This window comes from Harpia harpyja, chromosome 15 (assembly GCF_026419915.1).
Source record: "Harpia harpyja isolate bHarHar1 chromosome 15, bHarHar1 primary haplotype, whole genome shotgun sequence".
Lineage (NCBI taxonomy): Eukaryota > Metazoa > Chordata > Aves > Accipitriformes > Accipitridae > Harpia > Harpia harpyja.
Window position 1 is genome coordinate 29,463,658 of NC_068954.1, and position 8,458 is coordinate 29,472,115.

The 8,458-nt window shown below is 73.8% G+C and overlaps 1 protein-coding gene across 3 annotated transcripts; it reads right to left on the bottom strand.

Annotated features, from left to right (window-relative positions):
• Positions 1 to 151: 151 nt before the first annotated feature.
• On the bottom strand, positions 152 to 7,032 carry CACNB3 (calcium voltage-gated channel auxiliary subunit beta 3). 3 transcript variants are annotated; one of them, XM_052809967.1, is made up of 14 exons: positions 6,865 to 7,032; positions 6,613 to 6,705; positions 3,624 to 3,746; positions 3,419 to 3,541; positions 3,217 to 3,332; positions 3,082 to 3,146; positions 2,957 to 2,976; positions 2,619 to 2,699; positions 2,323 to 2,381; positions 2,124 to 2,233; positions 1,885 to 2,036; positions 1,708 to 1,803; positions 1,475 to 1,624; positions 152 to 1,363 (listed from the first exon to the last, which is right to left on the bottom strand). In XM_052809967.1, the coding sequence occupies exons 1-14, from the start codon at positions 6,904 to 6,906 to the stop codon at positions 1,073 to 1,075; spliced, it is 1,521 nt and encodes a 506-aa protein (XP_052665927.1). In that variant the 5' UTR covers positions 6,907 to 7,032; the 3' UTR covers positions 152 to 1,072. The 3 variants fall into 3 exon arrangements, with proteins under 3 accessions (XP_052665927.1, XP_052665929.1, XP_052665928.1); XM_052809969.1 differs by lacking the exons at positions 6,613 to 6,705; positions 6,865 to 7,032 and adding an exon at positions 5,461 to 5,546; XM_052809968.1 differs by lacking the exons at positions 6,613 to 6,705; positions 6,865 to 7,032 and adding an exon at positions 4,887 to 5,006.
• Positions 7,033 to 8,458: the final 1,426 nt, after the last annotated feature.

Consider the following 8,458-nt stretch of genomic DNA (forward strand, 5'->3'; position numbering starts at 1 on the left):
AGGTGCCAGGAGCTAGCAATGTCCCTAAGGGGAGAGCCTTTGGGTGCTAGCACCCACCAGCACGGTCCCCCCCTCTCCCAGCCCAACATCCCTGTGTGCCGTAGTGTCCCCTGTCGTCCCCCCCCTCGCCAGAGACACAGACACGGGCGCCTCCGAGCACTCTTGTGTTTCTGAAACCGGTTACAGGGAAATCAGTGCTTTCTACAAAAGAAATTATAACAAATCTGTGGCCCCCACCCGTCCCCCACCCCTGCCGGCTCAGGCCGGCTCCCTGCAAAGGGCCCCGGGGGGGGGGGGCTCGGCCCAGCGCCAGGACCTTCTGCCGAGCAGCCCCCAGCCAAGGGCAGCGGGTGCCATATTTACAGGACTGTGCGGTGACGGCTACGCAGGGAGGGGGGCGATGGGGATGGGACAGCGAGTGCAGGCGTGGAGCGGCCTCCCCCCCCCCATGCAGGGTCCGGCCGCCCCTCTCTGTCCCCCGTCCCCCCGGGGGAGGAAGCGGTTTGGCTGCGGTGACTGGGGCAGGGAGAAATCGGTGCAGAGCGAAGCGACTGGTGTGGCCCCCTCCTCCTGGGGGTCCCATGCAGGGGCAGGGGAGGGGGCAGGTCAAGCCCTGGGGAGGGGGGAGCAGGCACCTTCCCTTTCTTCCTCGGGTCTGCGCGGGATGGGGGACACTGCTAAAACTGTCCCCCCCCTCTCCCAGTTACCTGGCCCACAGGTCTTTTCAGGGGGAGGCACCCTCTGTTTATGACAGCTGCCCTGCGGGGAATGAGACAGCCTGCGATGCGGGGGCCAGGCGGGGAAACTGAGGCAGGGAGAAGGCGTGTGGCTGCCCCCAGGTCCCCAGGAGCTGGGGTGGGGTCCTGGGGCATCCTGGCTGCCAGCCCCCCCTGTGCTTATGGCTGAAGACGTGCCCGGGGGGGCCGGGCGCGAGGAAGCTGCCGGTGCGGAGGAGTTCCCCAAGAGAGGGAGATTGTCTGAGCACCCCCAGCACGGGGCTGGGGCGAGGCGGGGAGCGCCCTGGGTGGGGGGGACCGGTTCCCAGCCGTGTGTGTCCCCCCCCTCCCCACCCCTAATAGCTGTCCTTGGCCCAGGGCCGGCTGCGCTGCCAGTTCCTGTCGTGGTTGCGCTCGGTTTGGCGATCCGGCGCGCCGGGGCCCTGCAGCCCGCTGTTGTGGTGCCGGTGGGGCTGGTAGAGGTCGGGGTAGGGGTCCGCGTACTCCTCCTCTTCCAGGTGCCGGGAGCTGCGCTGGGATGCAGCCCCCCAGGGCTGGGGCGAGGTCTCCCCCGCCTCATCCGATGGCATCAGGCTGTCGTGCTCCAGCGGCGAGTGCTCCCCCCGCTCCCCCAGCAGCTGCTGGCTCTGCGGGCAGGGATGGGACTTTGGGGATGGCGCTGGGGGGGCTGCGCCCCGGACCGTGTACCCCTGTGCCGGCTGCCCACAGGGAGCGGGGAGGGGGGCTCTGGGGGGTACCTGCAGGCCCGGGAGGCCGGTGGGCGAGGGCACGGCGTGGGGGGCATGCGGCGGGTGGTGCGTGGCGCGCCAGTACACCTCCAGGTACTCGGCCAGGTGCTCGCAGGCGTCCTCCAGCTGGTTCTCGTCCAGGATCACGTCGAAGAGCTCCTGGGGGGACAGGCGAGAGGGGTCACGGGTGGCTTGGGGTCCCCCCCAGGCATCCCTAGGGTGGGGGGGACCTGCCGGCTCACCGGGGGACACTGCACCAGCTTGTCGGCCGCCATCATCTGTACGTTGAGGTGCTTCACCTGGGACTTGCCCCGGGACTTGATGAGCCGCTGCAGGACCTGGGGAGGGGAGACAAGGGTGATGGCACCAAAGGGGGCAGCCGGAGCCCCCCCCGCCCCAGCACCGCGGTCAGCCCTCACCTTGGGTGAGGACACCTTGACGTAGACAATGATGGGTGCCAGAGAGGTCTTGGCCAGCTGGGCCGGGTGGTTGATGGTGTCGGCGTCCAGCACCACCAGCTGCAGGGACTTGGCCAGCTCGAAGATGCGCTCGATCTCACTCTGCACCTCGGCTGGAGTGGAGACACGGGGGGGACATGTCAGGCTGGGCTGGCCCCTGGGGGGGGTCCTCGCACCGCGGGGTGAGCCTGGCCCCTCACCGATGCTGGAGCGGGTGGTGGAGCGCTCCAGGATGGCCTGCTTGCCCAGGTTGTTGAGGATGGAGCGCTTGGCCAGGGAGAGGTCAGCTGTGATGTGAGTGATGGAGATCCTGGGAGGGGGCAGAGGGATGGCGGTGGGGACCTGGGTACCCCCCTGAGCCATGGGAGGGGGGGGAGTCTGGGGGGGGGGATGTCTCACCTGCCATCAAATCTGTGCTTGAGGAAGTCGAAGAGGGCTTTCTGCATCATGTCGGTGACCTGCCGGTGGGGCCGCCAGCCCGGTGAGCCCACGGTGAGCCGGCGGCAGATGGCACCGGCAGGGAGATGGCAGCCGCCCGGCACCCTGCCAGCAGCCCTCAGCCCCGCCATCTGCCTGTCACCGGCACAGGACGGCCAGGGAGGGGACGAGGGGCACAAGCCACCATGCTGGGGGCACAGCGATGTGTGTCATCCCCCCCCCCCCCGCTGGCCTCCCACCCCGTAGCCCCCTCATACCTCGTATCCTTTCAGCGAGGGCCCCACCAGCACCACAGGCCGCATGGAGGGGACCACATCGTAGGGTGGGATGTGCTGTGTCTGCGGGGGGGGGGGGACACGACAGGGCGATGCGTCAGCACCCTGTGCTCCCATCCCCAGGGAGGAAGGGGTCAATGAGCCTATCCCAGAGAACCCCGGCATCCTGGACCCCCCTCAGCCCCATAACCGGGAGTGGGGGGGGGGGGGGGGTTCTGCTCCCACCCGCTCCATCCCAGAAGCGGCTGCGCTCAGCCCTGCCTGCAGCCCCCTCCCCATCTCCCCCTGCCCCGGGGCACAGCCCTGCCCCACGGACTCACCTGCTTCTGCTTCTGCTTGGCTTGGGAAGAGGAGAGAAGAGACAAAGATTGGTGACAGCAAAGCGGGGGACACACCCCCCCCCCAGGACACCCCCAGATCCTCCTGGGCCAGGTCCTGCCCTTACCTAAGGAGGGGGGAGGCGATCGCCGGTTCCCGCTGTCGCCAAGGCCTGAGGCGTTGCCAGCTCTCCTGGGGGAGAAGGGGGGTGAGTGAGTGTTGGGGGGTCCGGGGGGGGGATTGGGGGGTGTCCGGTCCCTACCTGGCTTTCTGTTCCTGCTTGAGCCTCATGGCTTCCAGGCGCTGGGGGCTGGGGATGAAGGCGATGTCCCCCCCCTCCTTCACTAGGCGCCCAATCCACCAGTCATTGCTGTATTTCTGGGTGGGGGCAGGGCAGGGGTGAGGCTGGGGGGGGGGGTCCCTGGCCCTGTCCACTCCCCGCCCCCCCCAGCACCCCAACTCACCTCCTTGATGTGCAGGAAATCTTTGGCTTCAAAATTGATGGCGGCTCCCTGCACCGGGCACTCCTCGTCCAGCGCCCCGCAGTAGCTGACATTGGTGCGCACAGCGAAGGCGACCGGCTTGTGCTGGGAATGGGGGGGGGGGGTGTCAGCACCCCCCGGGCCCTGCCAGCCACCCCCACCCCGGGGGGGTCCCCCACCATGGTACCTTGGCCCTCTCGAGCTGCTGCTGGGCTTGGCTCTCCACCTCGCGCCGGGCACCCTCACGGTCCTCGTCCAGGGACACGTCGGAGTCCAGGGACGGGCGGCTGGTGTAGGAGTCCGCCGAGCCCTGGGGGGGACACGGCTGAGTGCCGGGGGGCTGTGGGGACCCCCGCAAAGAGGGGTCTCGCCCTGAGACAATGTCCAGCCCAGGGAGGGGACACCGCTGACCCCCGGCCCACAGCCCTTTCTGGCTTTTGGGGTGGCCGTGGTGGCATCAAGCTGGGTAAACGTGGGTGGCATCGCCCAGCGTGGCTGCCCTGGGGTGCAGCCCCTGTGTCCTGGGGGTAGCCATGAGGGGAGACCCCCACGCCCCCAGGGAGGGCCGGGCTGGGGGCAGGATTCCCTGTCCCCCCGGGGATGTGGGCCTGCTGCTGCCGCCCCCCACCCTCGGGTGCCTGGCGGGTGCTCAGTGCGGCCCCCCCCACCGGCTCCCCCCACCCCGCCGGTAATTACCCGTCGCCTGCTGCGCCCAGAACAGGCGCAGAAGCTGCGGTGAAATATTTATAGGTCCCTGGACGTGGCTGAGCCCCCCCGGACCCCCTCAAGGCCCCCGGGCCCTGCTGGGCTGCTCTCAGCGCCGCTGCCCAGCACTGGCCCCCCCCGCACACGGAGCCCCCCGCTCTGCACATCCCACCTCGCTCACATTGGGGGGGGCCTGGGCCCCCCCACCCCAACGCAGGCAATATGGTTTCCCAGCTTGGCCCCCCCCAACATGGCCTCCCCAGCACGCCCCCCCCCCCCCCAGCATCGTCACCGCCCCCCCCCCCGAGCATCTTCCCCCCCCCCCCCAGCATACCCAGCACGGCCCCCCAGTACAGCATCTCCAGCGCTTCCCCCTCCCCCCGCACGACCCCCCCCCCATGCAGCCCCCGGCCCGGAGCATCAGCCCCCGCAGGGTCCGCTGCCATGGAGGTCGGGATCCTCCCCCCCCCGCCCCAGCCCGGTCCCGGTGGCACCTGCCGGGGTGGGGGGGGCCGAGACCGGCGGCGGCGGCGAAGAACAAAGGGCCGGGGGGCGGCACAGCCCCCCCCGCACCGGGGACGAACCCCCGCACCGGGCACGGCCAACCCCCCCCCACCACCGGCCGCCCCCAGTGCGCAATCACCGCCCCCCCCCGGGGTGCAGCTCCCCCCCCCCCCCTCCGCGACCGCAGGCCCCCGGGCACGGCTCCCCCCCCCTCGGCCCCCCCCGGTACCGGGGCCGGTACCTCGTTGAGCAGGAAGGTAGCGCTGGAGTCAGAAAACGACATAGACGGGGCGAGCCGAGCCGAGCCGCCCGCGCCCCCCCCCCCGCGCCCCCCCCCGCCCGACTCCGGTACCGGCACCGGCTCCGGCTGCGGCTCGGGCTCCGGCTGGCCCTGCCCGCTCCGCCGCCGCCCCTCCCCGCCCCTCCCCGCCCCCGCCTCCCGCCGCCCCCCCCGGGGCTCACGGAGCCGCCCCCGCTGGCTCAGCTTGGGGAGGGGGGGGGGGGGAGGTTGGGGGTCGCGCTTCGCCTTTCCCGGGGCTAGCGGTGGGCTCCGGTCCCTCTCCGGTTGGACCCGCGGGGGGGGGGCTGCACTGGCAGCCGCGGGTCCCGAGCGGTCCCGGTGTGGTGCACCGGGACGGGGCCCCGGGGCATCTCCCGGGGGAGCTGGGGGGGGGGGGGTAGATTGCAAAGAGGGCAGCTCCCGGCGGGGAAAGGGGGGGGGGTCCCGGGGCGGCGGTGGAGGGGGGGTGCTGCCCTCCGCCAGCCCGCGGCCGGAGGTCCCGGGGGCGGCGGCGGGGGGGGTTCCCCGCGGGTACCTCCATGCTCCGGTGCGGCGGCCCCCGTCCTGCCCCGAGCCGGTAGCAGCCCCGTCTGCAGGGCGAGCCCTGCGGCGGGGCCGGAGCCGCTCCCGCCCCCCCGCCGCGCCCCCCCCCCCGCCCCCGAGGAGGGGGGCAGCGGCGGGGCCCGGGGGACCGGCCCGGCCCGCCCCGTTACCGCGCAGCGGGACGGGCACCGGAGGGACCGGTCCGGGATGGCTCCGGTCCGGACCGGGGGCCGCGGGGCAGCGCTTGGTGGGGAGGGGGCTCCAGGTAGCGGCGGGATCGGCCGCGGGTACCGGCACCGGGCACCGAGCACCGGGCACCGGCCCCGGTACCGGGCAGCGCGGCGGGGCCGGGCCGGGCCGGGCCCTCTCCGAGGTGCTGAAGGGGCCGCGCCGGGTGCGGGACCGGGACGGGGGGTCCCCGGGGGTACCGGGGGGGGTACCGGGAGGGGCAGGTGCTACCCTAGGAGGGAAACGGGATGCTCGGGCCGTTCTGCGCCCCCCGGGGCCGCCCCTACCGGAACCCCCTGCCCTTCCCGGGGCCGCCCCGGTATCCGCTCCCCCGCCGGCGGCCGGAGCGGGGGGAGCGCCGGTCAGGCCGGGGTGAACCGGAGCAGGCGGGTGGGGGGCGGCGGGGGGGGGGGGGCGATTCGTGACGCCCCCCCCACCCCCCCCCGGGCAGCGCAGGGAGACGGCCCGGTGCCGGCTGATGGACCGGGCGAGGCGGCACAGCGGACACACCCCCCCTCCCCAACGCCCCGTTCCCCCTCCGCTGCCTCAGTTTCCCCGGGGCCGCACGCCACCCCCCCCGCGCCGCAGTGCCGGTGCCCGGCGGCCGGCCCGGCCCTGACGCAGCACTCGCTATTTTTAGCCGCGGGGAGCGGCTGTTGCGATGCCACCGGCGCCCGGTGCCGGCGCCCAGCCCCGGTCCCGGGGGAACTGCGGGGCGGGGACGGCCGCCCGGTTTTCCCCGGTGCGGGGGTTGGGACGGGAGAGCTCGGCCGCTCCCCGCCCCGGTCCGTGCCTTAATGCGGAGCCGCAGCGCCGCTGCCCCCGGGAACGAACCGCGGTGAGGGAGGGGGGGGCCGGGGCTGGCGGGGCTGCCCCGCCCCGGTGCCGGTGCCGGTGCCGGTGCCGGCCCGCTCACCTGCCTGCGGAGGATGCTGGAGGTGGTGTCGGACGAGGTGCTGCCGTCCGAGCGCTTGAAGCGGCTCTTGCGCTTCGGGAGCCTCCGGGGGCTCTGCGGGGGGGAGCGGCGGGGGCGGCCGGTGAGCACCGGGAGGCACCGGGCGGCGCGGCCCCGCCGTTACGCTGGCACCGGCGGCCCCCCGCGCTGCGGGCAGAACCGAAACGGGCCGCACCGGGCCCGCGGCGGCCAGGAAGGCTCCGGTCCTCTCACCTGGAAGGAGCCGGGAGCGGCGGACTGTGCCGGGGCGGACATGCCCGGCGGCACCCACCGGAGGCCCCGGGATCCCGGCGGGGCCGCCCCGCACCGGACCGCGGCGCTCCACCGGGAAGGGCCGCGTCGCCGCCGCTGCCACTGCCGCGCTCCGCATCACACGGGGCCGCCGGGGCGTCCCGGCCGTCCCCGCCCCCGCCTGCCCGCCCCCGCGCCCATCCCCGTGGCGTCCGGTCCTCGCCCCCGCAGCCGGCAGTCACCGGGGGGGGCACCGGGGATAGACCCTACCCGCAACCCGCGGTGCTGAAGGGACCGTCCGGGCGGCACCGGGAAAGAGGAGCCCCGGGGCCGCCACCTCCGTGCCCGCGCGTGTTCGGGGGATGCGGGAGCCCCGAGCCCCGCCGTCCGCATCCCACGGGCACGGGTCCCGCAGCCGCCGTGCCCCCCCCCCCGGGGGGTATCTACTGCCCTCCCCCCGGGGGTATCTGCCCCCCCACGGGGAAGTAACTACCCCCATATAACCCCGCGTGGGGCAGGCGGGGCCGCGGCGGGGGGGTCCGGGGGGCGATGGGGGGGGCGAGCAGCCCACCCGCACACTCGCCCCACGCCCCGTGTCCCCGCCGTGCCCACGGGGGCGGTCGGATCCGTCCCGGTGCCGCGGTGCTGCAGCATCACTGCACCGCCCGGCCCGGAGCGATGGGCGGGGGCTGCGGCGGCCCCGGGGAGAGGGGCGGCGGGGTGACCGGGATCCGTCCCGGGGAACCCCGGCATGGGCAGGATCAGGCCCGGGGGTCCCCGGGAGGGTCAAGGTCTGACCCAGGGACCCAAGGCATGGGCAGGATCGGGCCCAGGGAGGTTTAGCGTGGACAGGGCCTGGCCTAGAGAGCTCCTGCGTGGCCAAGGACTGTCCTGAGGAGTCCCGGTATGGGCAGGATCCGGCCCGGGGAGCCCCAGTATGGGCAGGATCCGGTCCGGGGCCCCCCAGCATGGCCAGGATCCGGCTCAGGGAGCCCCAATATGGGCAGGATCTGGTCCGGGGAGTCCCAGTATGGGCAGGATCTGGTCCGGGGAGTCCCAGTATGGCCAAGATCCGGTCCAGGGACCCCCAGCAGGGTCAGGCTCTGACCCTGGGATCCCCAGCAGGGTCAGGATCCGGCCCAGAGGTCCCCAGCATGGCCAGGATCCATCCCAGACAGCTCCAGGAGGGCCAGGATCTGGTCCGGAGAGTCCCGGTATGGCCAAGACCCGGCCCAGGGACCCCCAGCACGGGCAGGGTCTGACCCAAGGACCCCCCAGCACGGGCAGGGTCTGACCCAAGGACCCCCCAGCATGGGCAGGATCCGACCCGGGGGCAGGGCGAGGCGCAGGCAGAACCTCAGCACCCATCCCCGCGGTGGTGGGTGCCGGTACCCAGTGAGGGTGTTCCGGGACACACCCCCCCCCGCCCCGGGTGTCACCCGAGGTGCACCCTGGCCTGTCCCCCACGCCGGCCTCCGGTGCCACACACCACCCCCCCCCCCCCGCGCACCGCGCGGCGGGACTTCCGCGTGGGGCCACGGGGCCACGGGCCCGGCGGCGGCTGCTAATTAATGAT

Bases quoted from the DNA above. Each gene is read 5' to 3' on its own strand.
- CACNB3 (XM_052809967.1), bottom strand. From the start codon at position 6,906: ATGTCCGCCCCGGCACAGTCCGCCGCTCCCGGCTCCTTCCAG. The intron at 2,234-2,322 runs GTGAGACATCCC...GCCCCCTCCCAG, and splicing joins AAGCACAGATTTGATGGCAG to GATCTCCATCACTCACATCA. The intron at 1,364-1,474 runs GTACCCCCCAGA...CCCTGCCCGCAG, and splicing joins CCGGCCTCCCGGGCCTGCAG to AGCCAGCAGCTGCTGGGGGA.